The 24183-nt window shown below is 42.3% G+C and overlaps 1 protein-coding gene across 1 annotated transcript in view; it reads left to right on the top strand.

The window, feature by feature from the left end:
• LOC310777880 (cholecystokinin receptor-like) overlaps positions 1 to 22676 on the top strand; it is a gene marked incomplete at both ends in the record, with an annotated part of 55967 nt that extends 33291 nt beyond the window's left edge. The window contains 4 exons of the mRNA XM_083638227.1: positions 13073 to 13333; positions 18446 to 18707; positions 20048 to 20175; positions 22138 to 22676. Coding sequence (XP_083494353.1) covers positions 13073 to 13333; positions 18446 to 18707; positions 20048 to 20175; positions 22138 to 22676 — 1190 coding nt within the window. The remainder of the gene's footprint in view (positions 1 to 13072; positions 13334 to 18445; positions 18708 to 20047; positions 20176 to 22137) is intronic.
• Between the last annotated feature and the right edge of the window lie 1507 nt (positions 22677 to 24183).

The following is a 24183-nucleotide window of genomic DNA, read 5'->3' as shown; positions in this document are numbered from 1 at the left end:
CTAACACAACAAGAATGAAGCAGCTCCTGCCATGACACAGCCGGGTTGGGAGGAGGAAAAAGAGGAGTCAAGAGGCCTGGGCCAGGCTCCTTTTAAGGCCAGTCCCATCAGCCTCCCAACCAATCACCAGCCACACCTGTAGAAAAGAGAACATGGGAATGGAGTGACAGCTCCACCGGGGGCAGGGAGGGAAAACACATGTCAGCACATCACAAAATGGATAGTCTCTTCCCCAATGTGGACTGCCACAGAAATGACCCACACTGGGTCATAACACCCCCCCCCCTAAATCAAGCATTTCTCCCCCCCAAGAAATGCTTGATACCACCTTACACCATCTCCACCCGAGACAAGGCATCCGCCACAATGTTATCACTCCCCTGAGGGCAGAAAAAAAAAAAGAATGCCAACACGCTATGCAAATGTCAGCCTGTTCACCTAACAAACAAAAATATCCCTTTTTTTTTTTTTTTTAAAGATCACAGGCCTATAAAAAGATAACCTTTATTTCCTTAAAACACGAGACCTCTTACGCCTCCTCTTTTTTCGGGCACGCGCACCAGCACCCGCTGGGCGGACTGGGGACGAGCGCCCCACAGAGGCAGAGTCACCCATGCACAACACAGCACTCTCCGCCACTTCAAGGGTAGGAAACACGTTTCCTCCTGCCAAGTCATTACCAAGAATTAAATCAACGCCAGGTATTGGTAACTGAGGACACACACCAAGTTGAACCGGGCCTGACACAAGTGGAGAAGAAAGATGAACACCATGCAGGGGCACACGCACCCCCTTCATCTTAATTCCTCTCACCCACATGTCTGATCCACAGTATGACTGATTTGAAAATGGCAAAACACCACGACGAACCACCGAGCGCTTCGCACCGGTATCGCGCAAAATGGTAATCGGCACCCCGCCCACCCCACTGTCAGGCAGAGAGACAAAACCCTGTGTAACAAAAGGTTCAAAATCACCATCAAGTTTACCCCCATCCACCATCTCCGACTGAACGGCATGTGGCACAGCATGAATGAGGGCAACAGGCGAGTCTAGGGTTCTGTCCCCCTCCCTCTGTTTAAGAGCTGGACAGACAGCAACAAGGTGATCAGACTCGTGGCAATAAAAACACACACGGCTCTCAACTGCGGCAGAAGGATCACGCCGAACCGGACGCGGATGTTGATCGTCACGGACCAGGGCTTCATGATGCCAGAAAGGACGAAAAACACTCTTGTGAGTTAATACAAACTCATCCGCCAGCACAGCAGCTGCGGCAAGAGAGGTAACTTTCTGTTCATTTACATAAGTTACAATGCGCTCTGGCAAACAGAATTTAAATTCCTCCAGGAGCACCAACTCCCGCAGCTGTACAAAATCACGCACTTTACTAGACTGGCACCACTTACAGTATCAAAAAGCATCCCTTTATCGCGAGCGAACTCAACATAAGTCTGGTTGGTTCCCCTCCCACAAGTCCTGAATTTCTGGCGGTAGGCTTCTGGCACCAACTCATAGGCTCTTAACACTGTAGTTTTCACGAGCTCGTAATCCAGGCTCTGCTCCAAAGTTAGGGAGGCACACACCTCCTGAGCCTTGCCCATCAGTTTACATTGGAGCAATAATGGCCAAACATCCTTTGGCCAACTTAAAGCTGCCGCAATACGCTCAAAAGCATGAAAATAAGCATCCACCTCCGATTCCCTAAAGGGAGGGACCAGCGCAATGTGCCTGCTCACGTCGAAGCTTACGCGGGAAGAGGGCGGGAGTGGAGCCCCATAGGACTGAGGTGCGGAACTCGACTGATTTTGTAATTTAATTGCCTCCATCTGCAGGCGCATAGCCTCGAGTTCCAGCTCTTTCACACGGAGAGCCGCCCGCAACTCCTCCCCCGACACATCCGCCACTTGGGACAGACCTGCGGCGGAGTATGTCATAGACATATATAAAGGCTAGATGGCTTACCCGCGCTGCCGGTCAATGGAGAGCGACGTCGTCGCATGGTGGCCATCTTGCTACGGCACCACAGCTTTATATATATCTATGGGTTAAAAAAACGCTAACATTTTATTATTATTTTTGGCTCCAAATTACACCAAACTTAAACTGAAGCATCATCATCATGATGAATTCACGCACCTAGTTTCATGCAGTTTCATCCATTTTGCTAGGAGCTATGAGCATCTGTTGTTGGGTTAGTATTATCACATCAGATGATCATAACTCCTAGGGAAATGGGTGAAACTGCATGAAACTTTGTGCCTGAATCCCTCTCATGGCATAGATGCTTCGGTTTAATTTTGGTGTAATTTGGAGCCCATCAAAAAAATAGTGTTTTTAGTGTTTTTTTGGTTGTTGTTGCCATATCTCGGGAACGGAATATGCTTGTAATAAACCAAACCGTTTGTAAATCCGTCAAGATTTCAGCGAGTTATGAGTATTTTTGTCTGTGCACCCTCCAACAGCTACCATAGAACGTACCAGAAAGCCTGCCGTAGCAAGATGGCGGCGCTTCAACGACGCTGGTGACTCCGCCTTAAGCCATCTAGCCTTTATATACGTCTATGGAGTATGTTACTGACGACGGCCCTGCCTCACTCTTTGCCCCATCCACATCCGGCCCCACCTCCAACAAACCTCTCTCCCCCAGCTTCTCCACCAGAAGCTTTTTCAGCTCGTCTTTTTTTGTGTTTGCAGGCACACGCACATCAAAACGGGTTGCAATGAGCATCAGATCTATTTTTCGGCATTGATTTAATTTGGTCAATGTAGGACCCTGGCAAAACTCATCCAAATCAAAATCCGCCATCCTAAGAAAGTCACCAACCAGAATATGAAGAGAGAGAAAAAAAAAAAAAAAAAAACTTACCCGACTTACCGCATTAACGTGGGAACGGACGAGCCCCCAATTTATGTTATGCCCGGCCTAGGGGATACCCAGCACAACATAAAAGAAAGTGACTCCCCCTTTCCCCTCTCCCAAGGATGACCATGCCACGACAGGTTTTCAGTCCACAGAGTAAGATTTATTTAGATATAGCAGCAGAGAGCATCGGGATGAGCACACTCAAAATAATAAACAAAATCTATATTTAACTCTAAGCTTACCTGTAAAGAAAACCCCCCCAAATAAACAACATGGTGCTTACCTGCTTAACTAATAACAAAAACAGGAGAAAAGTTAACTAAAGATAAATCAAAGATTCTCACCCCTACATGCTGCTATAGGACTGCTCACAATTATCATCAAAAGTTCAGTACTTGATACAATGAACAAATTGGTTTAGCTAAGCTAACACAACAAGAATGAAGCAGCTCCTGCCATGACACAGCCGGGTTGGGAGGAGGAAAAAGAGGAGTCAAGAGGCCTGGGCCAGGCTCCTTTTAAGGCCAGTCCCATCAGCCTCCCAACCAATCACCAGCCACACCTGTAGAAAAGAGAACATGGGAATGGAGTGACAGCTCCACCGGGGGCAGGGAGGAAAAACACATGTCAGCACATCACAAAATGGATAGTCTCTTCCCCCAATGTGGACTGCCACAGAAATGACCCACACTGGGTCATAACAGTAACATGTTGATGTTAACATCTTAACCTGCACAGTAACATGTTGATGTTAACATCTTAACCTGCACAGTAACATGTTAGGTTGTTAACCTCTTAACCTGCACAGTAATGTTGATGTTAACATCTTAACCTGCACAGTAACATGTTAGGTTGTTAACCTCTTAACCTGCACAGTAACATGTTGATGTTAACATCTTAACCTGCACAGTAACATGTTAGGTTGTTAACCTCTTAACCTGCACAGTAATGTTGATGTTAACATCTTAACCTGCACAGTAACATGTTAGGTTGTTAACCTCTTAACCTGCACAGTAACATGTTAGGTTGTTAACCTCTTAACCTGCACAGTAACATGTTGATGTTAACATCTTAACCTGCACAGTAACATGTTGATGTTAACATCTTAACCTGCACAGTAACATGTTGATGTTAACATCTTAACCTGCACAGTAACATGCTAGGTTGTTAACCTCTTAACCTGCACAGTAACATGTTAGGTCCTCTTAACCTGCACAGTAACATGTTAGGATGTTAACATCTTAACCTGCACAGTAACATGTTAGGTTGTTAACATCTTAACCTGCACAGTAACATGTTGATGTTAACATCTTAACCTGCACAGTAACATGTTAGGTTGTTAACCTCTTAACCTGCACAGTAACATGTTAGGATGTTAACCTCTTAACCTGCACAGTAACATGTTAGGATGTTAACATCTTAACCTGCACAGTAACATGTTAGGATGTTAACCTCTTAACCTGCACAGTAACATGTTAGGATGTTAACCTCTTAACATGCACAGTAACATGTTAGGTTGTTAACCTCTTAACCTGCACAGTAACATATTGATGTTAGAATGTTAACCTCTTAACCTGCACAGTAACATGTTGATGTTAGAATGTTAACATCTTAACCTGCACAGTAACATGTTGATGTTAACATCTTAACCTGCACAGTAACATGTTGATGTTAACATCTTAACCTGCACAGTAACATGTTGATGTTAACCTCTTAACCTGCACAGTAACATGTTAGGATGTTAACCTCTTAACCTGCACAGTAACATGTTAGGATGTTAACCTCTTAACCTGCACAGTAACATGTTAGGTTGTTAACCTCTTAACCTGCACAGTAACATATTGATGTTAGAATGTTAACCTCTTAACCTGCACAGTAACATATTGATGTTAGAATGTTAACCTCTTAACCTGCACAGTAACATGTTGATGTTAGAATGTTAACCTCTTAACCTGCACAGTAACATGTTGATGTTAGAATGTTAACCTCTTAACCTGCACAGATGCTAGATGCTACGATGTTGACTTCTTACAGTAACATGTTGGTGTTAACCTCTTTTTTTTTTTTTATAACTTTATTTACAGTTTTGCAATTATTCAGACAAACAACCACAATCACATAGACTCTTACAAACATAGACCCACATATTACCCACCCCTTTCCCCTCCCTACCTCCCCTTAGACCAAGAGCACATACCAACAGAAAGACAACAGAAACAAAGCAAAAACAAATATAAAACAAACAAAACAAAACAAAAACAAAAAAGATCCAGTGTCAGACATAGGTTGTAGTAGCAATAGGCTAGATGTTCAGGTGACGGGTCAGAGTAATTCTTTTACATGCACAATGAAAGGAGACCACACTCTGAGAAATTTTTCATACGACCCCTTCAGTGTATGTCGTATTTCCTCAAGTTGAAGCAAGGACAGCACCTCCTGAATCCATCTCTTAAAAGGGGGGTGTTTGTCGGATTTCCAATTTGTTAGAATCAATCTGCGTGCTATGAGGCTGCTGAATGCCACCGCTTTCTTTTTTGAATTTGTAACAAAAGTTTCCAATGGAATAACACCAAAAATGGCGGTCAGTGAGTTGGGTTCAAGAGACGCATTGCATAGAACAGAAAGGCATTCAAACACATCAGACCAAAACTTAATTAGCGAGGGACAGGACCAGAACATGTGACCTAGGGAGACTGGGTTACTGCATCTAGGACAGGTGGGACTAACAGATGGGTATATTTTAGCAAGTCTGTCATTGGAATAGTGTATTCTGTGGAAAACCTTGAATTGAATTAACCCATGTCTAATACAAATAGAAGAAGTATGAATAGTTGATATGCAGTCTTCCCAGACATCCTCCGAGATTTTCATTTCTAGGTCATGTTCCCAAGCCTGCCTTAGTTTAGCCGTTGTTGGTGGGTCTATATTCTGAATGACGTTATACGCCCTGGAAATTAGGCCCCTCACATACGGATTCAAGTTCAACAATCGGTGAGTGACATCCTTACTTGGAGGTTTAGGGTAGTTGGAGAAATGTTTGGACGCAAAGCTGCGAGCTTGGAGATACCTGAAAAAGTGTGATTTTGGTATATCGTGATCTTTACATAGATATTCAAACGACAAGAACGATTCACTGTCGAATAGATCTTCAAAGAAAACTAACCCATGTCTGTGCCAGCCAGCAAAACTTGAATCAATCTGTGAGGGCAGAAAGAGATGGTTCAGGGACACAGGAGAAAGTCCACTTATCTGGTTAAGATTAAAATGTCTGCGAAATTGTATCCAGATTTTAATAGAGTTCGACACTACTGGGTTGGAAAAAATGTTAGTCTTAGTGCGTGCTGATAGTGGAGCAGATAACAATGACATCGGTGAGATTGATGAATGTGAGGCAAGTTCCATTGGTGCCCAGGAGGGCCCGTCTTCACCCATGAATGCCAAAACCCAAAAAGGTAACTTAGAGATATTCGCTGCCCAATAATAATTTAAAAAATTTGGGAGGCCCAACCCTCCTTCGGGTTTAGGTCTCTCCATATAGATCTTTTTCATTCGAGGGGTTGACTTGTTCCACACAAAGGTATTAATACATCTTCCCAGCTTAATAAAGAACTGTTTAGGGAGCCAAACAGGGAGTACTTGAAATAAATATAGGAATTTTGGTAATACTGTCATTTTGATGGTGTTGACACGTCCGGCTAATGAGATCGGGAGGCTTGACCACCGCTCTAGATCTGCCTTCGTTCGGTCTAACAGTTTATTAAAGTTTGGCACTGTGAGTGATTTAAAGGAGCCAGTTATTTGTACCCCTAAGTATTGAAAGGATTGAGGTTCCACTTTAAAGGGGAATTGGTCATATTTTAGTGTTTTGCTGATACTGTTCACAGGAAAAAGGAGGCTTTTAGTTAAATTTAGTTTGTAACCAGAGAAATTCCCGAACTCCTGCACCAGATGTAAAAGGTGCGGGATGGACTGTATTGGATCGGCTACATAGAGGAGCAGGTCATCCGCGTATAACGAAACCTTGTGAGTTACTCCCCCCCTTGTGATGCCCCTAATTCTCTCCTCCTCTCTAATCGCTATAGCAAGTGGTTCTATGGCTAAATCGAACAGAAATGGCGAAAGACCGCAACCTTGACGAGTCCCTTTGCATAGTGGGAAATAATCTGAAATTACACCATTTGTCTTAACAGACGAGCTGGGGCTGTCATACAAAATACTGATCCATTTACAAAATGTTTCCCCGAATCCAAATTTCTTTAAAACTGCATGTAGATACTCCCACTCTATCCTATCGAATGCCTTTTCGGCGTCTAGTGATAAGACCACCTCAGGTAGCTGTGCTGAGTGGGCTGAGTGTATTATATTGAGTAGCCGCCTCACATTAAAGAACGACTGTCGTCCTGGTATGAAGCCTGTCTGGTCTTGATGTATAATTGTAGGCATCACCTCGTTTAGACGGTTTGCAAGGGATTTGGTCAATATCTTATAGTCACAACATAGAAGACTGATGGGTCTGTAAGATGAGCAGTCAAGCGGGTTTTTATCCTTCTTTAACAAAACTGATATGGTCGCTTGTGTGAGGGTTGGCGGTAAATTACCCTTTTCTAGTGTTTCATCATACATGGCTTTGAGGATCGGTACGAGCTTGGGCGAGAAGGCCTTGTAATACTCAGCCGGGAACCCATCAGGTCCTGGGGCCTTTCCGGTCTGCATGGACTGAATCGCGGCTTGTATCTCACAGATGGTAAGTGGCTCATCAAGAGATGTCTGGACTTCTGAGTCAAGAGTGGGAGTATCTAGTTCATCCAAGAATGATTGCATTGCACCGTTATTTGTTCCTACGTCGGAGCGGTATAAGTTTGAATAGTATTTCTTAAATTGATTGTTAATAAGTTGGGGGTTGCATGTGGTTGTATCTGGACCAGTATTTATCTCTGTAATTTGGGAGTTGGTGGATGTTTGTCTGAGTTGGTGTGTGAGTATTCTGCCTGCTTTGTCTCCATGTTCGTAGAACCTGTGTTTCATTCTGAGTATATTCTTCACTGCCTGATGAGTGGAAAGGGTATTGAATTCTACTTGTAAAAGAAGACGCTCTTTGTGAAGTTCTGATAAGGGGGAAGACGCATATCTTTTATCTAGATCCAGTATAGATTGTTCAATTTCTAACAGGCGCTTATTACGTTGTTTATTTTTGTAGGCTGTGTATGAAATTATTTGTCCTCTGATGTAGGCTTTCAATGTCTCCCACAACGTGCATCGTGATATGTCTGGGCTGTCGTTTGTATCGAGAAAGAACCCTATTTGCTTGTCCACAAATTCTTTGAACTCGGCGCACAACAGTAGCGAGGGGTCAAGCCTCCACGATCGTCGAGAGTGTACATTGTCAGGGAAATGTATGTCCAGCTGCACTGGGGCGTGGTCTGAAATAACAATACCATGGTATTGTGAGTTGGTGACTGATGGAAAGAGACTGTCATTTATTAAGAAATAGTCTATTCTAGAATAGCTTTTGTGGACTGGTGAAAAAAACGAAAATTGTTTTGTAGCGGAGTTGAGTCTCCTCCACGGATCTGTAAGACCATAAGACTGCATGAACGTGTTGACGACTGTTCCCGCCTTGGATAATTGACTGCCTGGCTTGGGGTTGGATCTGTCTAGTTGTGCATTCAATACACAGTTTAGGTCTCCAGCAGCAATAAGTTGGTGAGTATCAACATCAGGAATAGAAGTTATTAATTTAGTGAAGAATTGCGGGTCGTCCCAATTTGGGCCATATATATTTATGAGTATGACAGGAGTATTGTATATTATGCCAACTAGTATAATGTAACGGCCATTAGGGTCTTGAATCGATTTAGTTAGATCAAACTGGACACCCTTTTTGAAAAGGATTGCTACACCCCTGGAATTATGGTTAAAATTAGAGTGATAGACCTGTCCAATCCAGTTATTTCTAAGCCTAGTGTGGTGATTAGTCTTTAAGTGTGTCTCCTGTAAGAACATGACGTCTGGGTTAAATGATTTTAAATGACAGAATATTTTGTTGCGTTTAACCGCACTGCCCATACCTCTAATATTCCAGGAGATAAAACTTACAGAGCCAGTAGCTCTGGGTATCTGTCTTTGCGGCGTCATCCTAACCAAAAACAGCAAGGGAATGAATCAGCCATTGCTTACTATAGACAAAATATTCGGATCTTTTAAACATACATCACATATAGACAAAATGAAAAACAAATGCTCTTGGTTCCCTTCCCTAGAGGCTATCTGCCCCAAATTGAGAGTTGCTCTAACGCCAGATGAGCTTTCCATCAAACGAAACACCTGGTATCTGACTAAACCCTGTAAGAGCTATGCATGAATCGAACAGTAGAGGGAAAATAATCCTCTAACATATTTTAACTTCCCTGATATAGTGAGTTTTGACCACTGCCACATGTACTCATTTGGTGATTATTGCCGTCTATAACCATTCAGGCTGTGATAGCGATTCAAACAGGGGACAACACATAAAATAAATAAAATAAGATAAGAACGGCATTTAGAGTAAACAGTCTGGCCTATGAATCAGTTTAGAAGGCACAACAAGGTTTTTTTTTTTTTTTTTTTTTTTTTTTTTTTCCTTTGTTTTTCCTTCCTTCTCTTTTTCCTTCCTCTTCTGCACCTACCACTATTGGCAGTCGGGACTGGTAATGGCATTGGGAGAATATAAAATAAAATAGAAGTCCGTGTTGCCATGTCACAAAGTATCTGAGGCACAGTCAATTGCTATTTGACATCCGCACCGCTATCTTGAGTGGGACAAATCGGTAAAGGCCAATCAGAGGGAGGCTCCGTCAGGCCAAGATGGCGGCCTGCCTCCTCTTGTCAGTGAAAGCATCGCCTCCTCTTGTCAGTGTAAACTCTTTGTAGACCACTGTGGCAGTAATGTCCGTTGCCAACGGAGATAGAACAAAACAAAAACAAAAAACACAACCGCGACACGGACCGTTTAACGTTACACCTCTGTCCCATATATTTTAACACCTTATTGAATAGTGGTGGCCAATGACAATCTTAGACTTATGTTTTTAGCAGGCTAATGAAATTAGGGTCGGTCTGCGTGCTGCCCTTTGCTTAGCAATAACATTAGCGTTAGCCTTGGTCCCTCGTTTGTAAATGCCTTACTATGTATTCCTTTGCCTCCACCGGATTGTCGAATGATCTCTGGTCTCCATTCGGGGCTGTAATCTTCAGTGTAGCAGGAAAAAGGAGGCCGAACCTGGTGTTTGGGCATCTGCTTAGCAACTCCCGTGCCTCCTTGAAAGCTGCTCGACGTTTCCTCACTGCGATCGTGAAATCCGGGTAGATGAAGATCTGTTTGTTGTTGTGATGAATGGGGCGCTTGTTTGATGCCTTCCTCAGAACGTCTATCTTCTCCTGGAAATAATGAAATTTAACCACGACCGGTCTCGGGGGGTCCCCCTCTTTCGGTTTGGGCATTAGGCTTCTGTGGGCCCGGTCCAGCGTGGGAGCGTAGTCGAGGCCCAACGCATCTTGTAGTAGCTTAGCCACCGGCACCTCCATACGAGTATCTCCAAAGGATTCTTCCACCCCGATTATCCGGCAGTTGTCTCTGCGTTGCCTGGACTCCAGATCGTCTGCTTTGGTTGCTAGTTGCTCAGTTTGGGAGGTTAGCGACTTCACCTGGGTTTCTAGCTCCATAATCCGGTCAGAGTAGTGGTTAGCACCCTCCTCCAGGTGCCGTATCGACGTAGCTTGTAGCTTGATTTCCTTGTTTGTGCTAACCAGAGCCACTTGCGCTTCAGAGCGGACCTTGGTTATTTCTTTTCGCAGCTCATCTGAGAGGCTCTCAATTTTCGCATGCAGGTCCGTCGATAGATCAGAAACAGAGCTTTCTATTTTGGTCGTAACCCGTTGTTCTGAGGCTTTGATAGCCTCCATTATGGTAGCGACGGCTTCCTCCGACATGCTTCCTGCAGGCGCTTTTTGTTCAGAGGCTAGGTTAGCTTGCCGCCGCGTCCTTCTTCTCATCGACACCCGCGTTGGTTGTTGTTTGATAAAACAGCCAGAAATGGATTGCGTTATGCCGCGATAGGCTAGGATGTTATTTAGGCAGTCGAGAAGTTGGTTTAGAGGCTGGAATTTAACGAAATTGTTCTTTTCATGCAGAGCTCAAGTCACATACGTGTCTACATGTTGCTGCTCACGAGCGCCCCCTGGTGTTAACCTCTTAACCTGCACAGACTAGCACAGTAACATGTTGGTGTTAACCTCTTAACCTGCACAGTAACATGCTAGGATGTTAACCTCTTAGCAGTAAAGCTGTCAGTAACAAATATGTAATTCCTTACATTTTGTTATGATTATGATTGCATTTGCTAATGATTATTTCATATTCCGACGGAAATGCAGGTGCATGGCTGCCTGTTGTAGCATAGCACATTTTACGTTTATTTACAGTATTTTTTATTTTATTTTTGGGGCCGGTGTGCATGCACAGCAGGGCCCTTACATTCCACTCAGTCGCCCAGACCATTTTAGCACGGATTCAGGCGTTGTCATGTCTTCCCACTTTCCAGTCCGGTAGGTGGCGGTAATGCACCTCTGGCTAATATTGTGGCTAGTCAGAGAGTTCCACAAGAGCCGGTCGTCGGACATTTCACCGTCTGGTGCCTCTCTCGATCCGACTAGGAATTTATTGATTCGATTTTTGAGGAGTTGACATGTATCGTCTTTTTTGTCCTAATGTAAAGCAGCTGTGAATGTGAATAATAGTTTGCTCCTTGGACTAGGGCTGTCCCGGCAAGTCGACGTAATCGATGACGTCGACGCACGCTACGTGCCTCGATGCGCCCCAATCGTCACAAAACAAAAATAGTGTAGCTCGTGTTAGCGGCTAACTGTTACTTGTCGTTACTTTACGTGGCAGTAAAATGCAACTGAATGACCAAATTGATTTAACTTTTAACGATTTCGATTTCCACTTTCCATACGGACCGCCAGCATTGGTTAGTTGTTAACGTCGTGACAATTTATAACGTTTATAACGTACTCCGACCGGTTTGCGGTGTTGCGCAATAGCTCCAACCCCTGGCTGTATTCAGACTGATAGTATAAACCGGAAGCTGGAGCACGTTATACACATTATAAATATAGTCACGTTATAAACTAACCAATGCTGGGGGTCCGTATGGAAAGTGGAAATCGAAATGGTTAAAAGTTAAATCAATTTGGTCAGTCGGTGGCGTTTTACTGCCATGTAAAGTAACGACAAGTAACAGTTAGCCGCTAACATATTAGCCACATTACCCATCAGCGGAGCATCATTTGACGTCAGCACACTCTTCCAAACAGGTCGCGTGCCTCATTCCAGTCGATTCCAGTGGGCATTCGCTTTCACATGGACCCATGTTGGGTGTGGATGCTACTGACAGTCTTGTGTCTAAATGATGTGTGTACAGTCCAGTGTGTGACCATCTTAAATGGAGCATTTTGTCTTTCTCCAAAATTAAGAGCACTGTTACTGAAAATTGCACACCATTGTACTGTAAGATGATGATTTTATGTTGGACTGCTGCTAAACTCAGTTGACATTGCACAAGGTTTTTGGTATTCCTCCTGAAAGTGACTTGAATTTAATTTATTCTACTATTTTATTTTGAATTGCACTATATACATTTTATTTGAGGACAAGCTCTTGCTTTAATTTTATTTGATAGATTTTATGTTGGACTGTTAAAGAGAATGAGATGGTTAAATAATATAGACATCAGCAGGTGGTGGTGGAGGTGAGTCAGAAAATATTAGTGTTTTACTTATATAGCTACATCTGGGCAAGAGCAGTGCCACTCACTCAGCAAATTGATGGTTAAGACTGAAAAACAGTCTAATCTTAATGTAAATGGTCCTCTAATCTGGTTTCAAGGACCAAAAAAAATTTGCGCGGCGCCCAAATGACTCAATACACCTTGGCAGAGTTCTGCACTTTACTGAGCACACCGGCCCTATGCCAGGTTTCGACCTGGCCTTGTTTCTATTAATTTATTGGGGGGGGACACATTGTATTAGGATTGAAGATTGGGGGGATGTGTCCTTCCCAATATATATTGTCACTACCCTTATCTCCCTATTAATGTTTTTCCTTGCCTCTGCCACCCCCGTACAAACCCTGTCTCCCCCCTGTCCTGTCTTGTCCTGTACCAGCTGAGGAGCCTACGCTCTGGATCCTGCTCCTCCTCCTCTACTCGCTCATCTTCTTACTGAGTGTCTTTGGCAACCTGCTGATCATCGTGGTCCTGACAGTCAACAAGCGCATGCGCACCGTCACCAACTCCTTCCTGCTGTCACTGGCCGTCAGCGACATGATGATGGCCGTTTTCTGCATGCCCTTCACCCTCATCCCCACCATCCTCAAGGACTTCATCTTCGGAGCTGCCATGTGCAAGATAGTGTCCTACCTCATGGGTGAGAGAGGGGAAGGGGGGGAAGATGTGTCCTACCTCATGGATTCGGATTTTACGCTCAGCAAATTAAAGAAAGGGAAAATCTATGAGTTATATCCCATGATGCTCTAATCCAAGTCTCCAGAAGCCCCGAGATGCCAAGTTGACTTGAAAAGATGTTATTTAACCTCATTTTAGCTGAAAGCTTCACTGTAGCCGGCTACAGCTCCCCCACCACCATTTAAAAAATCTTCACGGCTACAGTGAAGATTTCAGCTAAAAACAGGGTGTAAATCATATCGGTAACACTTTACAATAACGTACACAAATACTATAGTAGTTACTAGTAAACTAACCATTAACTAATAGCCAGTTAATGAGTAGCTAATGAAAAATTTGGCATTAGTCAATCACTAGTTAATCATAGTTAATGAGTAGGTAGTCATTAGTTAATGATTAGTATCTAATTTCCTGAGTAGAGTAGTTAATCATTACCTAATGATTACTAAATGTCAGCTTGTGAATAGAGTAGTTAATCATTACTTAATGATTCCAAAATGTCAGTGCGTGAATGTATTAGTTAATCATTAGTTCATCATTAGTTAAGGTCACATTGTGAGTATAGTAGTTAATCATTAGTTCATGATTAGTTGTTAGTTCCTTAGTAGAGTAATTACTCATTAGTTAATGGTTAGTCAATGGTCAGTTTGGGAGTATATAGTTAATTGTTAGTTATTCATTACTTAATTACTTAATTATTACCTGTCCATTAGTTACTCTTTTTGTGTACCCTATTGTAAAGTGGTGCATCATACTCAGTAGTTTATGAATACTGAATCATTACTTAATTATTATCTGTCTATTAGTTAGTCTTTTTGTGTACCCTATTGTAAAGTGGTGCATCATACTCAGTAGTTTATGAATACTGAATCATTACTTAATTATTACCTGTCCATTAGTTACTCTTTTTGTGTACCCTATTGTAAAGTGGTGCATACTCTGTAGTTTATGAGTACTGAATCATTACCTGTCCATTTGTTACTCTTTTTGCACCCTAATATAAAGTGAAAGATATCCTTATCAAATAAACACTCCCTCCAGGTGAGATTCGAACCCTGAACCCCAAGATTGTTAAATTGTAAGTCTGGTTATCTACCATCTGAGCTAAGTAGCCTGTTGCTTGTTAGAGCCATACTATCGAATGTAGAGCCTGAGACCAAGTATTATAGTTTAAAGGTATATTCCACCCAAATACTACTTTCTGTCCAAGTACTTACAAGTACTTAGACATAAGTAGTATTTGGCTGAAACATACCTAAGTACTTGGACATGAAGTAGTATTTGGATGGAATATACCTTTAAAACTATAAGTATTTGGAGAGAAGGTAGTATTTGGGTGGAATATATCTTAAAAACTATAAGTACTTGAACAGAAAGTAGTATGTGGATAGGACATAATACTTAGTCTCTGACTCTACAGACCTATAGTATGGCTCTACCAAATAACAGGCTGGTTAGCTCAGATGGTAGAGAACCAGACTTACAATTTAACAATCTTGGGGTTCAGTGTTCAAATCTCACCTGGAGAGAGTGTTTATTTGATAAGGATATCTTTCACTTTATATTAGGGTGCGAAAAGAGTAACAAATGGACAGGTAATGATTCAGTACTCATAAACTACAGAGTATGATGCACCACTTTACAATAGGGTACACGAAAAGAGTAACTAATGGACAGGTAATAATTAAGTAATGATTCAGTATTCATAAACTACTGAGTATGATGCACCACTTTACAATAGGGTACACAAAAAGACTAACTAATAGACAGATAATAATTAAGTAATGATTCAGTATTCATAAACTACTGAGTATGATGCACCACTTTACAATAGGGTACACAAAAAGAGTAACTAATGGACAGGTAATAATTAAGTAATTAAGTAATGAATAACTAACAATTAACTATATACTCCCAAACTGACCATTGACTAACCATTAACTAATGAGTAATTACTCTACTAAGGAACTAACAACTAATCATGAACTAATGATTAACTACTATACTCACAATGTGACCTTAACTAATGATGAACTAATGATTAACTAATACATTCACGCACTGACATTTTGGAATCATTAAGTAATGATTAACTACTCTATTCACGAGCTGACATTTAGTAATCATTAGGTAATGATTAACTACTCTACTCAGGAAATTAGATACTAATCATTAACTAATGACTACCTACTCATTAACTATGATTAACTAGTGATTGACTAATGCCAAATTTTTCATTAGCTACTCATTAACTGGCTATTAGTTAATGGTTAGTTTACTAGTAACTACTATAGTATTGTACGTTATTGTAAAGTGTTACCATAATATCTTCTAAAGCCACCTATTTCTGAAGAAAATGGTGAAAACGACATACCCAAACTAAAATGCTTACTGTGGCTGAACCGCTAGGGTTACAGACAACTGCCTGACCTTTTCTGAAAGGTAAGACCTTGACGTTTCTGTTCCAAGTGTCAGAATGACTCTATGTGTTACTGACCCTGAGTAACACCAGCTCAAACACAGTGGTTGATTCTCGCCTAGAATAAAAAACACTTTTAGAGTGTAAACAGTTACCTGTGGTTGTTGTATTTATGGCTAGAAACCCAATTGAGACATAGCCACAGGCCTTACCACATCCCAACTCAAAGAAGATGAAAAAATACCAAAACGTGTCAGTGGTTTTTGTAGGGAGATACCTAGGCGGATTTCCAAAAAGCCATTTGAAAAAGCCATTTGAAAAAGCCAAATAATCTGAAATGTTGTCTTTGTCTTTGTACAAAGACGGCTATAACTTCCGCTGTGTTGATCTGATCCGAAAAAAGGAAGACATGGTTCGATGCACAAGATTCAGACGATTAATTTCGTATGTAGCATGAACAGCATTTTTCAGAATTAACCACCTAATTCATCACGTTAATGACAGATGAACAGCAAAAAATCAGAAACGTAACGCCCGTGTTACGGTGCACTGCAAGAGGGTCAACTTGGTATCTCGGGGCTTTTCATTTTGGGGTTAACTGTTCCTTTAAAAAGTACCCAAATTTGTGTTGATTTTGTGTCATCGATTATTTCTAAGAGCAAGTGTCACTTTTTCAAATTATCACTTTTTCAAATCTCACATTTTGTGCGAAACTCTTCATAAAATAATGTGGGAGACATCCAATTAAGGAAAGAAAGAGTAAAAGAAAACCCACAGATCCCTAGATCTTCAAGTAATCCATGGTCTCATGAAAGATCTTCATGCTCCCCTGCACTTGAAAATGAAATCCTGCCATAATTGGTGAAGCGATGGCATGGAATAAAATTGAAAACGTGGCGTGCATGAAAATGGAGAAGTAAATCGGTTAGGGAATCGCTGGAGTCAGAGAGAATAGTAAGTGGCTAATATGAAGTGAATGTTGAGAGACCGAGAAATGAAAAGATTTTAACGAAATCAGGAAAATCGTACAGGGAATCCAGCCAGAATGAAGACAAAGAGAGAGACGGCACCTGTTGTCAGAGAATGGACCCTTTTCACGGGGGCCATTTTGTGTCAAAAAGGAAGAATAAACACAGGTGCAAGCAAAACACTAATTAGGGTTTCCAAATTCCAATCATGGAAGCTTGAAACCCTCATTCGTGTTTTGCTTGCATCTGTGTTTACCCTGCCTTTTCCACACAAAATGGCCCCTGTGACAAGTGTCTATTGAAGAGAATGGCTGTATTAAGTCAAACGAATCCACAGGCCTGTGCAGGAGAGGGGGAGAGCCATGAATCCACAGGCCTGTGCAGGAGAGGGGGAGAGCCATCATTAGGATGCACAGTGGGAAAGTGGGCAGTCCTATGGGGGAGCGAGACTTTTTGTTGGCTTATTGTTTTTGTTTTCAGCTGGCCGTGCTCTCCAGCTGCTCCCTTAGGTCCAGACGGTACATCGCATCACTGGGGCCCTGGCGCTCTCTCCCGCTCCCTTACAAACAAACACACACACACAGACACACACACACACACACACACACACACACACACACGGACACATGGACACATGCACCCACACACACACACACACACACACACACACACACACACACACACACACACACGCACCAATATTCGTCCACTAGCTCTGCCTCTTTACTGCCTCTCTCCTTCTTTCCCTATCTCTCTTACACACAAACACACACACACACACACACACACACACACACACACACACACACACACAGGCTGTGTTTGTATTCTATTCAAGCAGAGGTTGTGGATCAGACAGGTAAAGAGTAATTTCCCCTGTTTTGTCCCTGTCATGAGGGAGAGGGGAGATCACATCAGTGGTCCGGGCCAACATCATTTCCTCCCCGATAATCATATCCTTGTCCTCGCCTCCATGCAGGACATTCCCGCCTAACAGAGGGTTTTAGGCACGGAGAGACACATTTTGTTTGCCAATATTACAGATGCAGCGATCTTCAACTGGCGCCTGGGCCATGACAGGTCGCTGACAGGTCCGTAGCAGATTCAAGATTCAAGATTCCAAAAACTTGAATGTCCCCGAGGGGCAATTTGCTTTGCAGAAAGTACAACACGGTACATAGGCTACAACAATACATCATACATACATACATTCATACATTACATAACACAGCACAAGATCCATATTCATAGATTAAGCAAAGATAACACAGAAACCTAACTTAACTTATCGTATCATAACTTAAACCAATTCAACCTCTTAAAATAAACACAATACAGTAGGTACCATTAGTTCCTCTAAACAAAGCAATTCCCCTTATAGTAGGAGTAACAAAGTTGAGTTATTTGCTGCCACAAGATGCGTGCTGGCACACCTTTCGGCTGCGAGCACCAACTGAAGATTGCTGCCACTGTAAGTTGCAGATAGACATGTGTTGTTATTTTATTATGTTTATTATTATTATTATTATTATTATTATTATTATTATTATTATTATTATTATTATTATTATTATTATTATTATTATTTGTTAGTGAGCTCTTGCATTCAGGAGCATTAGATATGTGATAACAGAGCACCGCCTATGTTTAATCATTCTTTAATCACCCCTGTTTTCTTCTCATACAGGCATATCAGTGAGCATCTCCACGTTTAGCCTGGTTGCCATAGCGATTGAGCGCTACAGCGCCATCTGTAACCCTCTGAAGTCACGGGCGTGGCAGACCCGGTCCCATGCCTATCGGGTGATTGCCGTCACATGGGTGTTGGCCTTTGTCATCATGATCCCGTATCCAATAGTCAGCCACTTAAACTCTTACCAGCGGCTTGACAACGGCACCGCACACCAGTGCCGCCACGAGTGGCCCCGTGCCAAGGCAGAGCAGACCTGGTGAGTGTTTTATCGGTCTGTTTGACAACCCAAAGCATTCGTAAACACAGTTTTACTACTGTGCGCGACATGACAGACACTACCGTTAGAATGTTGATACTTAGATCCGCTGAAAGGATGAGGTGCTTGGTGAACTCCTTCATTGAAGGACAACAAGCAGTTCAGAAGTTCAGTTCAGTGAGCTCAGGCGCACGTCATCATGTGATGTTTATGTAGAATTCAAACAAGAGCTCAAACTGGAAAAGTATCTATTGTACATTATGTAAACCAATAGACAATCTATAACTTCAGGGTTAATAACACCAGAATCCCCAAGGTCGTTGGAAGATATAAAGGACTGCATAGAATTATGAGGATCCGGGAACCTTTGTAGTGACAATTGTGGGGAAGATGAGTATCATATTTTGTTTGAATGTATATTGAATTTTAGAGATGGGGGACGTGTGGCGCCCAGCCAATAAAATTGCTCAGTTCAGAGCAGCTCAGCCAATAGCATCGCTAAAATAGCCTCAGAGGGATCAGCTTACCACAGCGGAGTCTGCGCTAGGAAGTGTGGCACCTTCCCAGAGCATTTTGTGAGCTGTTTGGTGCTTATATCTCCATATGGTTTCGAGGTACGTGTGTTTATTTGTGCTTTTATAACATAACTGCTGTGAAACTATCAGAAAAAACAACTTTTAATCCCTGCGTTTCAACGGTTTTCCCGCCCTTGCTTTCTCCACATAAATACAGGCTCGCTCGACCACACAAACAGGGAACACAGCAAAACAATGTCGAACCACAAAAATAGACACAGGGGGCACCGTCTCTGCTCATAAACACACCACCACACAATTCTATTGGGTGAGAATTTAGACGGAAAATTTACTACATAGATTTTATTAGATATTTTATGTATTTAATTAAATAGTTGCATCGTATACCTTTAAATCATCCAACTATGTTTAAACTGATCTTGCAATTACAATCAGATAAGCCAAGTCATGTGTAAACTAGGTGACCTACTGTAGGTGAACCAGGGTAACACCCAGTAAATATTTTCTTACTGTCCTGCACTTATAGCTTCTGGACATTATGATGTTTGGAATCGAATAAACTTTAGATGAACTGCGTCTGTGTGAGAGAGAGACAGTAGTCTGTGTACCTTACCACGAGGTATGCAGCGCGCTCATTTACTTCCATGTTTGGACCTGTAGCCTTTTTGAGCAGCTGTCAGCTCCTGTCCACTGGGCAAAACATCAGACAACAACTTCAGCAGATCTTGTTTTGGAATTAGGATGGTACAGGCTTTGGTATGTTGGAATATTGAACAAGTTGCCTCTCTTATGCATCTCTCCAAGGTACATTCTGCTGCTCCTGGTGCTGTTTGTGATCCCGGGGGTGGTGATGATTGTGGCGTACGGACTCATCTCCAGGGAACTTTACAGAGGCATCCAGTTTGAGGTGGCCCTGAAGAAAGATTCAACTGGTGAGGACATGCACACTGATTGTGAAAAACACGGGGAAAATATTAAACTCGATCTCACTAGTAGACCGGCCAGGTCAATCCAGGTGAGAGCCGTGATCCCTTATTGATTTCATCTAATGATTTCAGTCAAAGAAGGGACGGGTAAAGAACAATTTTTAAGCTTGAGGCAAATGAGACTTGGATTTTGTAAAAGGGGGAACAACTCAATATTAGTAAGGTAGTCTGCCAATAGGCTTTATTAACCCATTGATACCTGATGCAGCATTTGCACGCGGTTCGCAGTCTTAAAGGGATACAAATGGTGCATCAGGTATCAATGGGTTAATAGTATTCATAATAATTAAGTAATACGTGATTTAGATACCGTGTAGAAGTGACTCTATAGCAAATCAAGCTCTTAATTAATGTATTTTAATGTGTTTTCATTGCGATGCAACATTGTTTCTCTCAGTCTGTCAGCGCACCACTACGGTACCTGAGACCAACCAGCCAGGCTCTCATGACAGAATTTACATCCAGGCAGCTGACAGTTTTTATGAACTTCAAATTAATTATTATTATTATTATTTTCATTACAGTCACATAGATTATTGACACTACAATCATTGTAATGTGTGCAGGTTAAGTGTATCATACGCTTTTGTGGGCATGTGAGAATGTGTCCGGATGCTATAGCAGCATGGAGTAAGTTTGCTGATGTTCAGGATTAGAGGATGGAATTGGCTGGCAGCTGTGGGTCTGGACATCGCCATCTGGCTGGTCTAGAAAGATGGGGGCAGCAAACTGTAACACCTACCTCATGTACACAATTACCCCCAACACACGCATGCACACGCACACACACACACACACACACACACACACACACACACACACACACACACACACACACACACACACACACACACACACACACACACACACAACCCTAACCCTATGTTATACTGTGTTATATATAACTATATTTGACTTGTTTACAATCCAGTGTGGTTTACATACATAGATTTTTCTTTCTTATATACTGTACATATTTATAACAGACACTTTAGATCACACTTATTATTGTAAATAGCAGTTAATTTGTTTAAATGTAGCTCTGTCAACAGTGTCCTTGATTGTTTTAGCTTGTATGCATACCTTTTTCTGTGTGAGTATACAGCAATGTAAACCGGAGTCAAATTCCTTGTATGTCTACATACTTGAGCCAATCAAAGCTGATTCTGATTCGGATATCCTCTACGCCAGCAGTTCCAAACCTTTTCAGGCTCATGGCCCTCTTGAAAATCTCAAAAATATCCGTGGCCCACATCCGACTGTAAACAGATTACTTTTTATATTAATGATGAGAGGAGCTGTCCATCAGCACCACACAGAAATAAAAAAGGGGCTGCCTGCAATAGGCTAATTAACAAATAATTGATTACAAATTAAATAATGGTATCATTCAATGATGATAATAATAATAATAATAATAATAATAATAATAATAATAATAATAATAATAATAATAATAATAATATCATAATGTTTATTTGTGCTTGGTCTATTGCTTTATTCAGTCTCACTCTCCTCTCATTTGTGGAAAAGCTTTTAAAAACACAGCTGACTTTGAATAACAGACTGTTTAGCTGAGTCACTGCTCCGCCCATTAAAATGAGCAGCTGCCTTTTAAGAGCTTCGATTCACTCAAAATCAATTTCCTGTGAGAGCTCAACTGTTTTCAATTCTCAGAAAAAACCAGGGCGAAGAGGAAAATACAGTACTGTACATTCACAGCTGGGACCCTGTGTGTGTGTGTGTGTGTGTGTGTGTGAGAGTCAGTCAGTCAGTCAGTCAGTCAGTCAGTCAGTGTGTGTGTGTGCCATCGGCGCTGTTTTCTCTGAATCGTTTACCTCATGATTTTAGAAAGCGACAAATGACCTCACCGTGAACTCCTGCCTCCATCTGCTTCTCCATACACAGGACTGAAGAACGGCCTGACCTCCACCACGTCTAGCGGCAGCGATGACGGAGATGGCTGCTACGTTCACGTGGGCCAGCAACGGCCCCACTCCATGGAGATGTCCGCCATGACCGCCTCTGTTGGGGCTCGGCCCAAGGTGGAGCGGCCACGCAGCAACACCTCCGAAGCCAAGCTGGAGGCCAAGAAGCGAGTGATCCGCATGCTGGTGGTGATCGTCGTTCTCTTCTTCCTCTGCTGGATGCCTCTGTACTGCGTCAACACCTGGAAGGCCTTCGATGACCTCTCCGCCATGCACGCCCTCTCAGGCACGCCCATCTCTTTCATCCACTTGTTGAGCTACACTTCCGCCTGCGTCAACCCCATCATTTACTGCTTCATGAACACACGCTTCCGCAAAGCGCTGCTCGCCACTTTCTCGTGCTGCGCCGCGCCTTGCCGCCGCTGCGGGCAACGAGACAACGAGGAGGATGTCACGCCGATGGGAGCCTCCATGTCCAAGTTCAGTTACACTACAGTCAGCATCATGGGTACCAGCTGAGAGAGACAGATGCAGACATGAGAGGAGACGGTTACTATGGCAACACAGCATCGTTAGGCCAATCTGTACACGTAGAAACATTAATACACAGTGGATTAAAGGGAGGCTACTCCTATGATATTGGGCCAAAGTTATGTTTATAGCGATATAGGATTTAATGGGACCACCTCCAAAGCTATATTAAAAAGCAAGGGAAAAAAGCCTACATGTATCTCTTGTCACAGTGGACCAAGGCAAATTGTTTCCGTGTGTGTGTGTGTGTGTGTGTGTGTGTGTGTGTGTGTGTGTGTGTGTGTGTGTGTGTGTGTGAGTGAGTGAGTGAGAGGATGCGTGTGGGAGTGGTGGGGGCTGATGATAGGTGTGTGTGTGTTGGGGGGGCAATCCTTGATAACTTACAAGTCATACCTGTAGGAATAGGAACACCATTTGCTGCGTAGTTTCTCAATTGTATTTAATAGTGTGCCGTCACGGTTGCTAATGTGTATCTGTGTTGATCATGGTAATGGGCTTGCCTTGTGGACTAAGTTCTTCTATTTCTGCTGTGGACTGCCTCATTCATCACAGACACTCTCTAGTCATAGGCAACATTATGACATTATACATGTTTAACTGGATGGGGTTTGGAAGTGGAGTTGAAAGACCAAGTTCAAAACAACTTATTTTTTCTAAAGAAACTCACAGCTTTGCCTGAAAACTGGGAGTTTCCTCCAGATGGGAACTGATGAAGGGGATAGGAGTGGTGTGTCAGCTCGGCAGGCACTCTTCATGGCAGTGTTCATGGAGAACGACTCAATGGTATAAACAGCTTAGATGACTTGGTGACGCCTTGTGTTGTTGATATGTGCTGTATTGTAAGTTGGCCTACATTGTGAGTTTTTCTTGTTTTCTAATGTTTGTTTAATTGTCTTGTGGCCTTGCTTTTGTACACAGTACCAAATGTTAAAGGGATAGCTAAGGCTAAAAATGTAGGTTACTGATGAAATACTGTACTACTCAAACCATCTTATTTGAGTCCGAGTCAAGAAGACCAACACCAGAGTGTGTTGAGTCTTTTTCAAGAACACAGCATTGAATTGGTGAAATAATCGATGATCGTAATCCAAATTCATACCATCCTTTTCATACCATAGAAATCAGTCTTTGAAACCGATCTTCAGACAAATCAGGACTGTAGTTCTTGTTCTTGTGTTTGAGGTCTAATGAGAATGTATTTTTGTCCACAGTGTGAAAAGTATGTGAACAGTACTTGGCGAAGAGAAACAAAATACTATTCAAAAAAGGCGAGCTATCCCTTTGACTTCATTTTGTTCTCATCATAGGCTCGTGCCATTGCAGGTGTTTTGTGTACCTCTATGGCGAGTTTAGACCAAATCAAGACTTTGTATATGGAAATTGTAGTATTGTATCTTCTCCATAGAGGACTATGTTAAAATTCAATACAGATCTTATCCATAGAGGTGTCCATGTTAAAATTCAATACAGATTTTTGTTTTTGGTGCAGAACAGT

Source organism: Poromitra crassiceps, assembly GCF_964638095.1.
Source record: "Poromitra crassiceps genome assembly, chromosome: 6".
Classification (NCBI taxonomy): domain Eukaryota; kingdom Metazoa; phylum Chordata; class Actinopteri; order Beryciformes; family Melamphaidae; genus Poromitra; species Poromitra crassiceps.
This window is presented reverse-complemented; position numbering and strand designations above follow the sequence as displayed.